At 46.2% G+C, this 18,978-nt stretch overlaps 1 protein-coding gene across 1 annotated transcript; it reads left to right on the top strand.

The window, feature by feature from the left end:
• Positions 1–812: 812 nt before the first annotated feature.
• Positions 813–17,502, top strand: LOC129704463 (ADP-ribosylation factor 4-like). Its single transcript, XM_055647558.1, has 6 exons — positions 813–969; positions 9,130–9,210; positions 10,553–10,662; positions 11,326–11,397; positions 13,055–13,180; positions 16,286–17,502. The coding sequence occupies exons 1-6, from the start codon at positions 903–905 to the stop codon at positions 16,370–16,372; spliced, it is 543 nt and encodes a 180-aa protein (XP_055503533.1). The 5' UTR covers positions 813–902; the 3' UTR covers positions 16,373–17,502.
• The last annotated feature ends 1,476 nt before the right edge of the window (positions 17,503–18,978 follow it).

Below are 18,978 nucleotides of genomic sequence, written 5' to 3'. Positions count from 1 at the left end.
GTCGTTTTGGGTCGATCTGAAGAAGGGACTCAACCCGAAATGTCAACCATCGTTTTTCTCCAGAGATGCCGCCGACCTGCTGAGTTCCTCCAACACTTTGTGTCCTCTTGTTCAGAGCTGAGGTTGATGTTGTGCAGTGTTGAAGACTTTGATGATTGTTGGGGGAGCGGAAGAGACAATAGAACTATTGACGGGGCTTGTGTTGAGGAGGAGCATTAGTTCCGAAGAGCAGCTCTGTCCTGGGCAGACCCATCAGCAAAATCCCGACAGAAGAGGTGTTAAAAACAGGGCATCTTATTTCATCTTGTTAGATCAACCATGATTGAATGGTGGAGTAGACTTAATGGGCCGAATGGCCTAATTTGCTCCTATCACGTGATCTTATTTCACTAATAATTGCAATATCATGATATTTTTACTAAATATTACTTATTTGGTGAAATAATTTATTATTTATGGGGACTTTATTTTATAAATTATTAATGAGTTATTCATTTCACTAAGTAAATGAAAACACACGTAGTCAGCTCAATAAGTGCTCACCCGTAACATTGAAGAAAGAACCGCAGATGCTGGTAAATGGAAGGTATACATACCTGTGACACCTGTGGCTCCAGGTGTGCTGACGCCCTCATCTGACAGCGGTCGCGGCCTGACGTCAGCGCGCTGGCAGCGGCGGCGGTTTGACGTCAGCGCGTTGGCAGCGGCGGCGGCTTGAAGTCAGCGTTTGTAGCGGCCTGACGTCAGCGCGCTTGTGGCGACGACGGCGGCTTGACGTCAGCGCGTTTGTGGCGGCGGCCTGACGTCAGCGCGTTTGGGGCGGCGGCGACGTCAGCGCGCTGGCGGTGGCGGGTGACGTGGCGCGGCTGGCTGGCTGGCGGGTGGACGGTCGGGCGGCAGCCATGGGTCTCAGCATCTCATCCCTCTTGAAGAGGTACTTCGGCTCCCGCCAGATGCGCATACTCATGGGTGAGTGGATGGAGGGGAACTGCCGCGGGCCCGGGGTTCCACCTGGACCCGGTGGCCGACCCCCCCCCCCTTACGGTCCCCCCGACCCCACCCCCCCCCCCCTCCCTCCTCCCGGTCCCCCCCCCCCTACTCTCCCCCCCACCTCCCTCCCCCCCCCCCCCCCCTCCCCCTCCACCTGAACCTCCCCCCCCACTCCCCCTCACTCCCTCCCCCTGACTACCCCCCTCTCACTCCACCCCCCCCCCCCCCCCCCCCCTTACCCCGACTCCCGACTCCCCCCCCCCCTCCCTACCCCCCCACCTGAACCCGGTGGCCGACCCCCCCCCCCCCCCCCCCCCCTCACGGTCCCCCCCCGCCTCTCCCCCTCACTCCCTCCCTCCCCCCCTGACTACCGCCCCCCCCCCTCCACCTGAACCCCCCCCCCCCCCCCCCCCCCCGATCTCACTCTCCACCTGAACCCCCCCCCCCCCCCCCCCCCCCCCCCCCCCCGACTCTCCACCTCTACCCCCTCCCCTGACCCCCCCCCCCCCCCCCCCCCCCCCCCCCCCCCCCCGACCCCCCCCCACCCCCTCACGACTCCCCCCTCCCCCCCCACTCCCCCCCCTCCCTCCCTCCCCTCCCCCCCTCCCCCTCCCTTACACCTCCCCTGACTCACCTCCCTCCCTTACCCCTCCCCCTCCACCTTGAACCCCCCCCCCCCCCCCCCCCTCCCTCCCCCCCACCTGACCCCCCCCCCAGACTCTCCCCTCCCTCCCACCCTCTCCCCCTCCCCCCCTACTACTCCCACCTGAACCCCCCCTCCCAGACTCTCCACTCACTCCCACCCTGACTACCCTCTCACTCTCCCCTACCCTCCACCTGAACCCCCCCCCCCCCCCTCCTCCGACTTTCCCTCCCCCCCCCCCGACTACCCCGTCGACTCTACCCTCCCTCCCTGACTACTCCCTGACTCTCCCCTCCCTCTGACCCTCCCCTCCCTGACTATCTCCCCTCCCCCCCCCACCTGCAGATGCGGTGTAGACGGAGGAATTGGGAGTAGGGGATAGAGTCCTTACAGGAAGTAGGGTGGGAACAAGTGTAGTCAAGATAGCTATGTGTCAGTGGTATTCCGGACAGCGATGAGGTGTTCCACACCAGGGCATTGGAGATGTCCTCATTCTTTAGGGAACGGGGGTTCTCCTCTTCTATTACAGATGAGGCTCTCACCAGGGTCTCTTCTATATCCCGCAGCTCCGCTCTCACTCCCCCATCCCCCCACTCGTAACAAGGACAGAGTTCCCCTTGTCCTCGCGTTCCACCCCATCAGTCGTCGCATACAACATATAATCCTCCGACATTTTCGCCACCTCCAATGGGATGCCACCACTGGCCACATCTTCCCATCTCCTCCCCTTTCTCCTTTCCGTAGAGACCATTCCCTCCGTAACTCCCTGGTCAATTCATCCGTTCCCACCCAGACCACCCCCTCCCCTGGTACTTTCCCCTTGCAACCGCAGGGTATGCTACATTTGTCGCTTTACCTCCCCCCTCGACTCCATCCAAGGACCCAAACAGTATTTCCAGGTGAGGCAGAGGTTCACCTGCACCTCCTCCAACCTCATTTACTGCATCCGTTGTCATAGGTGTCACCTTCTCTACATCGGCGAGACCAAGTGTAGGTTCGGCGACTGCTTGACCCAACACCTCCGCCCAGTCCGTACAAACCAACCTGATCTCCCGGTCGCCCAGCACTTCAACTGCCCCTCCCATTCCGAATTTGACCTTTGTGTCCTGGGCCTCCTCCATGGCCAGAGCGAGGCCCAGCGCAAATTGGAGGAACAGCACTTCATATTTCGCTTGGGTAGTTTACACCCCAGCGGTATGAACATTGACTTCTCTAATTTCAGGTAGTCCTTGGTTTCTCCCTCCTTCCCCTCCCCATCCCAGCTCTCCCACATAGCCTACTGTGTCCGCCTGAATAAGTCTGAAGAAGGGTCTCGACCCGAAATGTCACCTATTCCTTTTCTCCATAGATGCTGCCTCACCTGCTGAGTTCCTCCAGAATCTTTTGTCTATTTAAAGTTTACTTTAGTTTATTGTCACTTGTGCTGAAGTACTGTGACAAGCTTTTTTGTTGCGTTCTATCCGGTCAGCAGAAAGACTATGCATGATTACAACCAAGCTGTCCACAGTGTACAGATATAAGATAAAAAGAATAACGTTTAGTGCAAGATAAAGTCCAGTAAAGGGCCATTCTTTGGAAAGTGCACCAAAATGTCACACACGTTACCAAATGGCGTCACATGAAGTAATATATTAAAAGATTTGTGTAAGAGATTAATCTTATTCATGGCTATTTTCCTTCCTACAGAACTATAATGCATGTCTGCTAAAGATATGAATATTCTGGTAGCTATTTAAAATTCACAAGAGTTTGTAAGATAAAAGTGAGTTATGAAAAATGCTTCCGTGTGAAGTCACACACGTGACCCACCGTATTTGACCTCTGACCCTAAACAGACATAGTATAAATATTTAACTTGATAAGCTTCGAAAAAAAATATGAATTATGCAGAACAAAACGACATACCTACAATAGACAATAGGTGCAGCAGTAGGCCATTCGGCCCTTCGAGCCATTCAATATGATCATGGCTCATCATCCACAATCAGTACCCTGTTCCTGCCATAATTCCGCTATCTGTAAGAGCCCTATCTAGCTCTCTCTTGAAGGTATCCAGAGAACCGGCCTCCACCCCCCTTTAAGGCAGAGAGAAAACTCAAAACTCTCTGTGTGAAAAAATGTTTCCTCATCTCCGTTCTAAATGGCTTACCTCTTATTCTTAAACTGTGGCCCCTGGTTCTGGACTCCCCCAACATCGGGAACATGTTTCCTGCCTCTAGCGTGTCCAAACCCTTAAAAATCCTATATGTTTCAATAAGATTCCCTCTCACCCTTCTAAATTCCAGAGTATACAAGCCCAGCCGCTCCAATCTATCAACATATGACAGCAATGCTTTCAGAATTAGAAGATATGTATTCCACAATGTTTCATATTTGTGGTCACACGTGAGGAAGAATGGGGGGCCTAAAGTACAATTAAAGGTAGACCGAGGGGCTCTAATGAGGTCAGGAGGCTCTTTAGTTGTTGAATGGATGGTGCAGTAGCTTGATAACAGCTGGAAAGAAATTCCTTTCACAGTAGTACGTGATGTTGGAAATGTTTAGTGGATTGAGTCAACACCCGGTCACTTGCTTTATGGGGGTGGGAACCGAGCTTGCACCTTCGTGTGTCAGAGAGGCAAGTCAGTCATTGTATATTGAAGCATTTGTGACATTATGTGTTCACCATTCATGGTCCACAATTTGTAATGCAAATGGCAATAAGGCCAAGTCAAGTCAAGTTTATTTGTCACATGCACATACAAGTTGTCCGGTGAAATGAAAGTGGCAATGCCTGCGGGATTGTGCAAAAACTACAGAACAGAATAGAACAGAATCAGTATTTACATTTTAGAAGAAAAAAAATTAAAAGACACAACACAACAGTAGATTACTCCCAGGTGAGGTAAGAGTTTACAGTCCTGATGACCTGTGGGAAGAAACTCCGTCTCATCCTCTCTGTTTTCACAGTGTGACAGCGGAGGTGCTTGCCTGACCGTAGCAGCTGGAACAGTCCGTTGCTGGGGTGGTAGGGGTCCTTCATTATGTTGCTGGATCTGCACCTCCTGGTGTATAGGTTCTGCAGGGGGGTGATTGTAGTCCCATAGTGCGTTCTCTCTGCAGAGCCTTCCTGTCCTGGGCAGAGCTGTTCCAATAGCACTTGCCTTTGCCAAATGCTGATTTGGTCAGATACTGCTCGGGGAGCGGTGATGTCGCATGGTACTTGCTGCTCGGATGCTGCCTGAATTGTCTTGCTCAATATCCGGCTTCGATGAGTGCTGCTGATTGTGTCTGTTTACCGAAACATGCGACAACCTAGAATGAACAATACAAAAGAGGGCATGGTGACTCTGTTGGGGTAACGGTGGAGGTGAGGATGATTCGATACATCAGTGGGTTGAGGAATGTTGTGGAAAGCAGCCAAAGACTCAGCTGAGATTTCAAATGTGTAGATGTGCAGGCGAAAGTGAGGTTGGAGATGCAAATGGACAGCCATGTGAGGAAATGTCTGTGGAATTCTCTGCCTCAGAGGGCGGTGGAGGCAGGTTCTCTGGATGCTTTCAAGAGAAAGCTGGATAGGGCTCTTAAAAATGGCGGAGTCAGGGGATATGGGGAGAAGGCAGGAACGGGGTCCTGATTGGGGATGATCAACCATTATCACATTGAATGGCGGTGCTGGCTCGAAGGGCCAAATGGCCTACTCCTGCACCTATTGTCTATTGTCTATTGAAATGTTCAGAGACTGTACCCCTAACTCTGTGACTCGCAATCTAATTCACCCAAACCCTTTTCATGTGTTGCCCTTGCTTTATCATCCCGATTGGCAAGGTGTTTCAGATCTCTGTCCACCTCTACCTCTGGTCGATTGTGTCCCGTCATATTTACTTAATCATCTCTTCTTCCCAGGGCACTGCTACATAATTTCCCCCCCCCCTCTTCCCCATCTCTTTTAAAGGTCTATATTAAATCTACCCTAATTTTATCCTTTTTGGCTTGCTGTCAATGCGTATTTGATTTCACTCCTTTAAAGACACTTGAGAATTCTTTGACACCTTCAGCATTTAAAGTCTGTAGGAGTGAGAACATCTGAATTTTCACTACACTCGGAGTAGATGTTTGCTTGGTTTAACATCTGTCCGCTGGATTCTTGGAAATTCTCGTGTATCTGGGCTGGCTTCAAGCATCCCCAATTTCACTTGTAACTCCACAAACCCCATGGCTGAAGTGCAAACATAAGAATTTAGATTATAATCTTGGATAAATAATAGAAAAAAAGAGAAGTTGCTAATTTGCAAGATGTTTAAGAAGGAACTGCAGATGCTGGTAAAAGGGTCCGAAGATGGGTCTCGACCCGAAACGCCACCTATTCCTTTACTCCATAGATGCGGCCTCACCCGCTGAGTTTCTCCAGCATTTTTGTCTACCTTCAGTTTATAATTTTCCCTCTTTTTTATCCTGTTTCCGCTATAATGCTGATCTGTGCTTATTTCAGTTTGCCGCATCTCTTTGCCTCCTCATCTGCACCTGGCTCTTTCAACCGCATTCCATTGATGTCCTGAAATCCCTGTCCCTTGCTACTCCTCTGCTAACTGCCACATAAGCAGCGACAAGCTGGTACTTTTTTTGTTTTTGCAAATCGCAAAACTGCACGCGCATGTCATCTCCTCCCACATAATCTCCAACACGTCATTTCCTAGTCCTTCTATTGTTACACGGAACCTTTTCCAAGGGTGGACAAAAATGCCGGAGAAACTCAGTGGGTGAGGCCGTATCTATGGAGCGAAGGAATAGGTGATGTTTCGGGTCAGTGAAGCTTCTCAGCAGAGCGCCCGCCCAGTGTGAACTGGTGCGACCGGTTTGTGGAGGTTGTAGCTGGGGCCTCTCCTGCCCTTGTTTCTTTAGCTCTGTCCATGAGAATGTAGTACAGCTTCCTGTGGGAGGCCATCAATTAAAACAAGTCATATGAGGAGAGATTGAAAAGACTAGGCTTGTATTCACTGGAGTTTAGAAGGATGAGGGTGGATCTTATAGAAACATATAAAATAATAAAAGGACTGGACAAGCTAGATGCAGGAACAATGTTCCCAATGTTGGGCGAGTCCAGAACCAGGGGCCACAGTCTTAGACTAAAGGGGAGGTCATTTAAGACCGAGGTGAGAAAAAACTTTTTCACCCAGAGAGTTGTGAATTTATGGAATTCCCTGCCACAGAGGGCAGTGGAGGCCAAATCACTGGATGGATTTAAGAGAGAGTTAGATAGAGCTCTAGGGGCTAGTGGAGTCATGGGATATGGGGAGAAGGCAGGCATGGGTTATTGATAGGGGACGATCAGCCATGATCCCAATAAATGGCGGTACTGGCTCGAAGGGCCGAATGGCCTCCTCCTGCACCTATTGTCTATGTTTCTACATCGGAATAATAGATAAATAAAATGTGTGCTATCTTCAATTTAAGTTTAGGGCTGATTTGGGAATGGTTTTATTCCACGTGTGGCAAAATTAATGTTCAATTCTGGAAATGCATTCCATATGGAGTCAGGGCAGTGTGTGGTGTGCTTACCACCTTGCGAGGAGCCTGTGAGTCGATGTTGCCGCTCCTGTCTGTATTTATGCTACTAGTTTGGTGTTCTGCCAACAGTGTTCTTATACCCACTGAAACAGCAAAGAATGGGCACATTTTAACACGTCACCTGTAAGGGTAATGAGTACAGAACTTGGCGCATCACGTCACAGTTGTGCAACAGGTTAGTGAGGCCGCATTTGGTGTACTCCATTCAGTTTTGCTCGCACTGCTGTGGGCAGGATGTTGTTAAGCTCATGAGACATTATCACATGCACCAATTGGTACAGTGAGATTTGAATTACCATACAGTCATACGAATAAAAAGAAAGCACACGATAGAATTTAACATCAACATCCCCCCCACACAGCAGAATCAACGTTTCCCACTGTGCGGAAAGGCAAAGTTAAATCATCTTCCTCTTTGTCCACTCGTGGTCGGGGTCTATGAGCCCTCCGTAGTCGCCGCTACGGGCGGCCCGATGTTTCAGGCCCTCTCGCCGGGATGATCGGAGCAGCTCCGGCGTTGGAACGGAGAACACTCTCAGCGGCTTGGAGTTTCCGATGCTGGAAAGAGTACAGTGGAGATTTACGAGGATGTTGCCAGGACTCGAGGGCCTGCGTCACAGGGAGAGGGTGGGTAGGATAGGGTTTTTTTCCTCAGAGCTCGGGTGGCTGAGGTGTGATCTCACAGAGGTGTATAAAATGAGGCGAATGGATCAAGTGAAGAATGCACAGTCTTTTTACCCAGGGCACGGGAGTCAAGTAATGGAGTTCATAGGTTTAAGGTGAGGAGGGAGGGGGGAATTAGGAACCTGAGGGGCAACTTTTCTACGCAGAGGGGTGGTGGGTATACGGAGCGAGCTGGTAGAGGATGTAGTTGAGGCAGGTATTATAACAACATTTAAAGCACATTTGGACAGGTACATGGACATGAAAGGTTTAGAGGGATATGGGCCAAATTCAGCTGGTGAGACTATTCTAGACGGGGCATGTTGTTCACCATGGAAAGGTTGGGATGAAGGGCCTGTTTCCGTGCTGTTTGACTCTGAACTTTTGCTGCATTTTGCAAGAGTGAGTTTATTTAAAGACTGGGAAGATCTTGCCAAGTTTTGCTTAAACTCAGGACTTGCAATACAGCATTGAGGTTAATTTACTAGTCTCCTGATCTGAGTGAAACCTGGAAGCAAGTTGATTCATTTTATTCTGGGGGCAGAAGAAGGTTAGATTACAAAAAAAAGATGACGACACAAGGAACTGCAGGCGCGGGAATCTTGAGCAAAATGCTGGAGCAACTCAGCAGGTCAGGCAACATCTGTGGAAGGAATGGACAGGTGATGCTTTGGGTGAAGACACTTCCTTAGACTGAGTGTAACGAGGGAAGAATTGTCAGAGCAATCGACCTGTACTGTTGACAGTGTCAGCAAGCCAGTTTTTATCCTGGAATGTTTAAGGCAATAAAATCCGATGATGACCAATTCATTAGATTGTGGCACTCCTAATAGATTCTGTTTGCTTTTACATTCCAGTCATTTTTGGACACTGCTTTTTAACTTAAAATGTTTGCAAAACAGGCCAGTTCCATCTAAATATTACATTTCAGAATATCGAAACAGGGAACTGCAGATGCTGGATTACAACAACAAAAAATAAACAAAGTGCTGGAGTAACTCACTGGGTCAGGCAGCATCCCTGGAGAACATGAATAAATGATGTTTCTGGTCAGGACCCTTCTTCAGACAAGAGCCTTCAATCTTGCACCATTTAAAAATCAATGGCACCATCTTTCCACTAAAGTGAACGATGTTGCATTTTTTCACGTTATATATCATCTATTTCCTCATTCCTGTCTCCCTGATGGTCCTCTGTGGCCACACCAAAACCCAGAGTTATCATCTGCAGTGGTATGTTTTCTTTCCTTCAATAGTAAAATAAACGTAACTTGTTTTTCCTTCCAGTTGGTTTGGATGCTGCTGGTAAAACGACCATCTTATACAAGTTGAAACTCGGGGACGTTGTAACAACTATTCCGACCATTGGTGAGTTTAAACTGAGTGTCAATAAACTATTGATGAATGGTTTCTCTTGAATATTATAGGAACGCTTCATTTGTCAGGTCTTCATATTTTACCCCCAGCTCCACTTATTGACTCAGCATCAAGATCTGTTTAAGAACTAACTGCAGATGCTGGAATAATTGAAGGTAGACCCAAATGCTGGAGAAACTCAGCGGGTGAGGCAGCATCTATGGAGCAAAGGAATAGGTGACGTTTCGGGTCAAAACGTCGCCTATTCCTTCGCTCCATAGATGCTGCCTCACCCGCTGAGTTTCTCCAGCATTTTTGTCTATCTTCAAGATCTGTTATGCGTGTTTCTTGCTAATTTCTAGATTTAGGTGCCTCATTCTGATTTAGCATCAGAAATTATCTATTATCTATAGTTTGGTATCTGTTCATCATTAGTTGTTCATAAATCAGTGAAATAACATTGTTATGTGCTATTAAAGTTGCCTGGGGTAATCGGGACGACAAAGGTTGGGAACCCTTGCTCTAGATTTTTAAAAATTAACAAGATTGATGCACTTACCAAAAGGAAGGACATTTTATTCTGAGCAGGGTTATTTTACTGACTAATATCTTTGGTTGCCACAGAAACCGTCAAGCGGTGTAAGCTTAGTAAAGGAATAATATAACCCTCCACTGAGCAATTTTGAATTGGTTGCAAGTAAAACTTTCAGTGCAGCTATTGCAAGTTGTGTGATCAGTAAAAACGACCAGCTGTGTGGAAGTTAATGTTCTGATAATGGCTTTAGAGTTATTGAGACGCTGTCATTTTTTTACCTAGATTAGGGGTTCCCAAACCTTTTCATCCTGTTTACCCCTGGCAACTTTAATAGCACATAACAGTGTTATTTCACTTATTTATGAACAACTAATGATGAACAGATACTGGTATATGCTCTGTTTAAGAAAGAACTGCAGATGCTGGAAAAATCGAATGTAGACAAAAATGTTGGAGAGACTCCATTTTTGTGTACCTCTGGTCTGTGCTCTGGTATTTTATTTAATTCACATGTTTAATCCTTAATGTTTTATTATTAATCTTCTGCTTCTGACGTTTGAGGCAGCAGAAGTCCGCAGCAGGGTGATGCCATCCGGTTCAACTTCTGTAGGTGCCCGTCCTAAAAAGGGCGCATGCTCCGGGTTGGCGCCAAGCTGCGGCGCTGCTGCTGTCTCTGTTGTTTAATGTTTTATGTGTCATTCCTAACTGTCACTGTATGTCATGTTGTCACTTGCGGGCGGAGCACCAAGGCAAATTCCTTGTATGTGACTACTTGGGCAAAAAACATTCGTTCATTCAATAATTTTCTTTGTTTCTAAGGATTCAATGTGGAAACAGTGGAGTACAGCAGGACGTGTTTTACTGTGTGGGATGTTGGCGGACAAGACAAAATCCGGCCTCTCTGGAGGCACTATTTCCAGAACACGGAGGTAAATCATCACAGCCCAGAACACAGCGGCAACATACTGCATGCACACCTCTGTTTAAGAAAGAACTGCAGATGCTGGTAAAATCTAAGGTAGACACGAAATGCTGGAGAAACTCAGCGGGTGAGACAGCACCAATGGAGAGAAGGAATAGGTGACGTTAACGTCAGCAGCTCCTTCTCTCCATCGATGCTGCCTCGCCCGCTGAGTTTCTCCAGCATTTTGTGTCTACATGCATACCTCTGCTCAGCATAGTGCTTAGGATTGTGGAAGGGTTGTGTGTTACGCGTAGGTACATGAGAGAGATGGTATGGTTCAGCTTAGTTTAGAGATGCAATGTGGAAAATGGCCCACCGAAGTCCAGGCTAACTAGCCTGGGGACGATTTACAGAGAGCCAATTAACCTACAAACCTGCGCATCCTTGGGATGTGGGAGGAAACCCACACAGTCACAGGGAGAGCGTGCAAACTCCGTACAGACAGCACCCGTAGTTAAGATCATGTGCTGTGAGGCAGCAACTCTACCGCTGTGCCGCCCATGAAAATGAAAGCGCGTTTTAACTCATAACCACCAACATTTCTGTGATTATGATTGCAAAAAATTCTTATTCCCTGTTTTTTCCACAAAGTAAATCTCAAATGCAAAATGTTTCTATCTTACAACAGGGTCTTATCTTTGTGGTCGACAGCAATGATCGGGAGAGAATTCAAGAGGCAGCAGAGGAGCTGAATAAAATGGTATGTTTCTGTCACTCTTGCCACTTTGTGAATGGTTATAAGTAAATACTTCTTGCATTAAATCCCGGTTGTAGGGATATCAGTAGATAATAGGTGCAGGAGTAGGCCATTCGGCCCTTCGAGCCAGCGCCACCATTCAATGTGATCATGGCTGATCATCCCCAAACAAGTCCCCGTTCCTGCCTTCTCTCCATATCCTCTGACTCCGCTATCTTCAAGAGCCCTATCTAGCTCTCTCTTGAAAGCATCCAGAGAACCAGCCTCTACCACCCTCTGAGGCAGAGAATTCCATAGACTCACAACTGTGTCAAAAAGTGTTTCCTCATCTCGGTTCTAAATGGCTTACCCCTTATTCTTACACTGTGGCCCCTGGTTCTGGACTCCCCCCCCCACATCGGGAACATGTTTCCTGCCTCTAGCGTGTCCAAACCCTTAATAATCTTATATGTTTCAATAAGATCCCCTCTCATCAATCTAAACTCCAGAGTGTACAAACCCAGCTGCTCCATTCGGCCTAATGGGAATAAGGCCAAGCACCAAATGTTTATTTGTCAGCAAACTTCAAATATAACAGTCAAGAGTGTTTTATTGTCGTGAGTCCCAGATACAACAATTACATTCTTACTTGCAGCAGCACAACACAATATGTCAACATAGTACACTATAAACAATATAATAAACGAGAACAAAATTCAACATGTGTGTGTGTGTAGATACAGTGGCTTGCAAAAGTATTCATACCCCATTAACTTTTCCACATTTTGTCACGTTACAACCACAAACGTAAATGTATTTTATTAGGATTTTATGTGATAGACCAACACAAAATACATTTACGTTTGTGGTTGTAAAGTGACAAAATGTGGAAAAGTTCAAGGGGTATGAATACTTTTGCAAGCCACTGTATGTATGTGGGTGTGCGTGTGTATATACATATATATAAACACATAAAAACAAACAATAATAGTGCAAAAGACTAAGCCAATAACCCCAAGTCTATGTTGTTCCCTTCAAGAAAGGAGGAAATTCTACAAACTAATATGTCTAACAACAAGTAGCTTGCCAGGTTAAATTCTCAACTCTTTTAAGGAAATGTAAGAAAAGGATAGCACAATTGGACAAATTCAAGGGAGTTTTGGACTCCTTATTTACAGGGATTGGGACAAGGACCCTTCAGCCCATGCCGACCAACATGCCCACATTTGGCCCATATCCCTCTAAACCAGTCCTATCCATGTACCTGTCCAAATGTCTTTTAAATGCTGTTATACTACCTGCCTCAACTACCTCCTCCGGCAGCTCATTCCATACGCCCACTGCCCTCTGTGGGGGGTAAAAGTTGCCCCTCTGGTTCATTTTAAATTGTTCCCCTCTCACCTTGAACCCATGTCCTCTGGTTCTTGATTCCCCTGCTTTAGGTAATTGCCCTATCTACTCTGCTCATGATCTTGTACACATAGCAGCAGAATGGCTCTGTGTGCCATGGAGTGTGGAAGGGCGCTGTGATCTTGCTGAAACGTGTAAGATTCGGAACATGACTGAGAAGGTTGGTGCTGTGAGAAGGTTTCCTGCTCCGGAGATGTCTCTGAGCATCGTGCCGGGACAATTAGTCACCTTCTGCTTCCGTACCGAACTAACTCATGCCTTTTATTTCCAGCTTCAAGAAGATGAATTAAGAAATGCCGTTTTACTAGTCTTTGCCAACAAACAAGACTTGCCAAATGCCTTGTCCGTCACCGAAATCACAGATAAATTAGGACTGCGGAACCTTCACAACAAAGTTGTAAGGATCATGAGTCTTTGATAACCCGCCGAATGTCACTAACATACATATTTTACTGTTTACAATGTAGGCATTCGATATATGTGTCAGAGGTATTATTGCACTTGGGACAGTGGGAACTGCAGGTGTTGGAATCTTGCCTAGATGACAAAGTGCTGGAGTAACTCTGTGGGGTCAGGCGCATCTCTGGAGATCACGGACAGCCGATGTTTCGGGTCAGGGTCCTTCTTCTGACTGATTGCAGTGGGGGAGAGAAAGCTGGAGCAGAATGCACGGAGTCTCTTGCTCAGAGTAGATGAATCGAGGACAAGAGGACATGGGTTTAAGATAAAGGGGGGAAAGATTTACTAGGAATCTGAGGGGTAACCTTTTCACACAAAGGGTGATGGGTGTACGGAACAAGCTGCCAGAGGAGGTAGTTGAGGCTGGGACTATCCCAACATTTAAAAAGCGGTTAGACGGGTACATGGATAGGACAGGTTTGGAGAGATATGGACCAAACGCAGGCAGGTGGGACTGGTGTAGCTGGGACATGTTGGCCGCTGTTGGCAAGTTGGGCCGAAGGGCCTGTTTCCACACTGTATCACTCTATGACTATGAGAAGGATGGGGGCATGACAATGCCTGGCAAGGGATAGTTGGATACAGGTGAGGGGAAGGAGGGTGGATTGGGAGATGGGTAGTTACAGGCTATAGAAACAAAGACGAGAAGGGATTAAAGGACCAGAAAGCAGTGAAGAGCTGTTCCCTCCCAGTGACACCTGGCCAATATTATAGTTTATACATTATAGCCAGCATCATATCGTACGCATCATTCTTTCCATTAACATCAATAAAAAAGAGGAGTTTAGTTTATTAGTTTAGAGATACAGTGCAGAAACAGGCCTTTCGGCCCACCGAGTCCATGCCGACCAGCGACCCCCACACATTAACACGACCCTACACACACTAGGGACAATTCACACCTATACCAAGCCAATTCACCTACTTAGGACTCTCTTCTTTGGAGTGTGGGAGGAAACTGAGGATCTCGGAGAAAACCCACGGGGAGAACGTACAAACTCCGTAGAGGCAGCACCCGTAATCGGGATTGATCCCGGATTTCTGGCGCTGTAAGGCAGCGACTCTACTGCTGCGCCACTGTGCCTGGTTCTTGGTGTTGCAGAGCAAGGGGCCAGTGATTCAGAATTATTCGATAACAGCATCTATTATTTGGAGAAGAAATGGTTGAAAGAATATGAAAAATAAGCCAATTTTTAAAAAGATGTTTCACATAGAAACATAGAAAATAGGCGCAGGAGCAGAGGCCATTCGGCCCTTCGAGCCTGCACCGCCATTCAATATGATCATGGCTGATCATCCAACTCAGTATCCCATCCCTGCCTTCTCTCCATACCCCCTGATCCCTTTTAGCCACAAGGGCCACATCTAACTCCCATACCACAGAACTATGGTCCATTTTTGCAGGTTCTAAAGAACTTTATTAGCTTTAGTGTTCTGTGGTTTAGTTTAGTTTGCTTTCGAGATACAGCATGCAAACAGACCCTTTGACCCACCGAGTCTGCGCTGACCATTCATTAATCACTCATTCACACTAGTTCTATATTATCCCAGCTTCACATCCACTCCTGACAGACCAGGAGCAATTGAAAGACGCCAATTATCCTACAAACCCCAAAGGTATTTTGGATGTGGGAAGAAACCGGAGAATACCCATTTGGTCACAGGAAGAACATGCAAACTCCACACTGGCAGCACCCGGGGTCAGGATTGAACCTGGGCCTCTGCCGCTGTGAGGCAACAGCTGTGCTAAAGTGTGTTCTTTAAAGTATTTCACCCTGAGCACAAAGCGTTTAACTTGTCCACAGTGGATGCGTTTATATGAAATGGGTGCTCTGCTTGTAGTTGAAGACTTGGCAAAAGGTTGACTTATACAGCTTTATATCAAAGCTTGTGAAGTTGCATTCCCACAAAATAATTCCAGATATTGTCATCTGATCATAAATCAGTAATCCTTGCTGGAAAGTTGGGGATTCTCTGTAGAAAGTACAATACTCTGCAGGCTGGCACGGTGACGCAGTGATAGAGTTGCTGCCTCAGAGCACCAGAAACCCGAGCTCGATCCTGACTCCGGGTGCTGTCTGTACGGAGTTTGTACGTTCTCTCCGTCACTTGCGTGGGTTTTCTCCGAGATCTTCGGTTTCCTCCCACACTCTAATTGTTCCCGATGTTTGGGAAGTCCAGAACAAGGGGTCACAGTTTAAGGATAAGGGGGATGTCTTTTAGGACCGAGATGAAAAAAAATGTTTTCACACAGAGAGTGGTGAATCTCTGGAATTCTCTGCCACAGAAGGTAGTTGAGGCCAGTTCATTGGCTATATTTAAGAGGGAGTTAGATGTGGCTAAAATGATCAAGGGGTATGGAGAGAAGGCAGGGACAGGATACTGAGTTGGATGATCAGCCATGATCATATTGAATGGCGGTGCAGGCTCGAAGGGCCTAATGGCCTACTCCTGCACCTATTTTCTATGTCTCTAAAGATGTACAGGTCGGTAGGTTAATTGGCTTGTAAATTGTCCCCCGTGTGTGTAGGTTGGTGTGCGGGTGTCGCTGGTCAGTGCGGACTCGGTGGGCCGAAGGGCGCGCGGTATCTCTCAAAAACAAGTTCTGATGCCCTTCCAGACACTAGCTCCTGATCGCTGACCCGCTAATTCATGGGCAATCTACTTGAATTTAGATTGAAAGATACAGCATGGAAATAGACCCTTCAGCCCACTGAGTCCACACTGACCATCAATCACCTGCTCGCACCAGTTCTATGTTATCCCACTTTCTCATCTACTCCCTACATATCAGTGGCAATTTTGCAGAGGCTAATTAACCTACAGAATTGCATGTTTGGGGGGGGGGGGGTGGGAGGAAGCCCGCGGGGTCACAGTGAGAGCATGCAAACTCCACGCTAAATTTGTCAAATTTAATCTGTAATATCTAGGAAAACGTCCATTTCTATCACAAGCGTTTGTTATTTTCTGAACCGTTTCTGTACTAAATTTGATAGATACGTTGACGTGGTCCCTTGTCTAACGCGGTTTTGTTTTTGGACAGTGGTACGTTCAGGCTACGTGTGCTTCCGAAGGAAACGGCTTGTATGAAGGACTTGACTGGCTGTCAGCTGAACTGTCCAAATCCTAGACCTGGCACCACCTTCAATCTGGCGACTCTGTTTTATTTAACAGGACATGATTGGTAACTTTATCCTATTGCTATTGACTAGTTTTCAACTCTTAAATATTGTGGTCTCTGGAGCATTTTTTGGGAATAGCACAACTTGATTTTTGACCTCTTAATTGTTGCCAACATTTGTGGTAGGTTGTTTGTAAGTTGGAAGTTTAAACCGATAATTTAGTTCTCTCATTGTGGTGAAAGTACATTTCTTCCAATTTATCTTCCAATTGAAGCTACTGGCCGTACATAACTTCTGTAATAGCTTAAGAATTTAACATCAAATACATTTGTACCCAATGAATGATTATTTTAACATTTTGTTCACCCTTTTTGTTTGGACTTTGTGATGCATCGGATCATTCCAGAACACTTTGCTTTGATACCATTCCATTCTGTGACAACTGTCACCTGTTACTGTCACTTTAATAATATTGGGTGTGGCCGCAGCATAGATTTGAGCAAAATGGTGGATGCTCAATTTAGAATTGGGAAAGCATATTTTCGTTCTGGAAAATTCATTGATTGTGTAGAAATTCCTTTGACGTTTCACCCTTGGATCCACCATAACAGCCAGGGCAACCCTGTTATGTAGTGTAACAACTTCAAAGGTCTTTCGTCAATAATCTTTTATGATGCTGGCTAGTTTAATGCAAGATGACATGTTTAAATTAGTACATGTTTTTTGCACTATGGCTGGTTTCAGTAGACCAGATTCATTCATCCATCATCACTCATGTTTAATGCTACACACTCCACCATTCTTTCTTTCTGCTGGAAGACAAGCATCAGGCTGCGGGCCCTATTGCAGTGTAAATATCAGAACTTTTATATAACAAATTCTTGAACATGCTTGGTTTCACGATGGCATTTCTATCTACTTAGGGCTCTATTGTAATGCAAGTTGTAACTTCTTTAAGTGTTGCATGTTGCTTTTGATATCAGGGTGCGATGTTATTCAGTGTGACTGAGGTTATTTCTCCAGGGCTGACATGTCTTAATGAAACTGGATAATCAAAATTTGGATAATGAAAGGTGTCTGTGTAATGCATTGACATGAATCAGATGAAATAAAAGTTTATACAACATTGTCAATTTAATTGATTCCGATATTAATTTTGTGCAATTTAAATTTGGAGGGCACTGATTGCCCCAGGTATAATTACGGTAATAGCTGTTTTATAGGTATTTAAAAAATGTATATAATTTTATTTTATTTCTGGGCAAACAGCGACAGATAGCTTGAGTCATAGTCTTAAGTCTAGGTGGTCATGTTGTGATGGTATCACTCAAATAAATATTGACTGTGGAAAATTTGCATCATAGACAATGAAAACATAAAGAACTAATGTTTAGAATAACCACCAAAGCTGACAATATAAAAGTTTTATCTCAATGTCTAGTCCTGCTGTCCCTACTTTTTGAAAACGACTTGGTTTTAATTCGTATGTGACATCATGAGTTACCTAATTAAAATTTTGAATATACATATTCTACCTAAGTGTCAGTTGTTAAAATCTAATACTTCTGTGCAGACAGCACTTGGCCTCTCCCAGCTGGAGTTTAGAATGATGAGGGGGGGACCTCATTGAAACTTACCTAATAGTGAAAGGTCTGGATAGAGTGGATGTGGAGAGGATGTTTCCACTGGGTGGGAGTCGATGAAAGGACATTCCTTTAGGAAGGAGATGAGCAGGAATGTCTTCAGTCAGTGTGGTGTATCTGTGGAATTCATTGCTGCAGAAGGCTGTGGAGGCCAAGTCACTTGATTTTTTTTAAGGCAGAGATAGATTCTTCATTATTACAGGTGTCAGGAGTTATGGAGAGAAGGCAGGAAAATGGGTTTCAGAGGGAAAGATTGATCAGCCATGATTGAGGGAGTGCAGCATAGGTTTACAAGGTTAAATGGCGGGACTGTCATATGCTGAGAAAATGGAGCGGCTGGGCTTGTACACTCTGGAATTTAGAAGGATGAGAGGGAATCTTATTGAAACATATATGATTGTTAAGGGTTTGGACACTCTAGAGGCAGGAAACATGTTCCCGATGTTGGGGGAGTCCAAAACCAGGGGCCACAGTTTAAGAATAAGGGGTAAGCCGTTTAGAACGGAGATGAGGAAACACTTTTTCTCACAGAGAGTGGTGAGTTTGTGGAATTCTCTGCCTCAGAGGGTGGTGGAGGCCGGTTCTCTGGATACTTTCAAGAGAGAGCTAGATAGGGCTCTTAAAGATAGCGGAGTCAGGGAATATGGGGAGAAGGCAGGAACGGGGTATTGATTGGGGATGATCAGCCATGATCACATTGAATGGCGGTGCTCCTGGGCTCAAAGGGCCGAATGGCCTACTCCTGCACCTATTTGTCTATTGATTGAATGGCAGAGTAGACTTGATGGGTTGAATGGCCTAATTCTGCCCAATCACATGACATTAATTGCACCTTCTGGTGATGCCAGTTACAGGTAAACCAAAGCACTCTTTTTTTTCTTTTTTTTAACATAAACACAAAAATTGACAGCAAGCCTAAGATGGGTGGTATTTGGACGGGTGAGCAAAAGCTTGGTTGAAGATGAAAGGTT

Source organism: Leucoraja erinacea, chromosome 16 (assembly GCF_028641065.1).
Source record: "Leucoraja erinacea ecotype New England chromosome 16, Leri_hhj_1, whole genome shotgun sequence".
NCBI classification, from domain to species: Eukaryota; Metazoa; Chordata; class Chondrichthyes; order Rajiformes; family Rajidae; genus Leucoraja; species Leucoraja erinaceus.
Note: the sequence above shows the minus strand (reverse complement) of the source record. Positions and strands in the feature narration are given on the sequence as shown.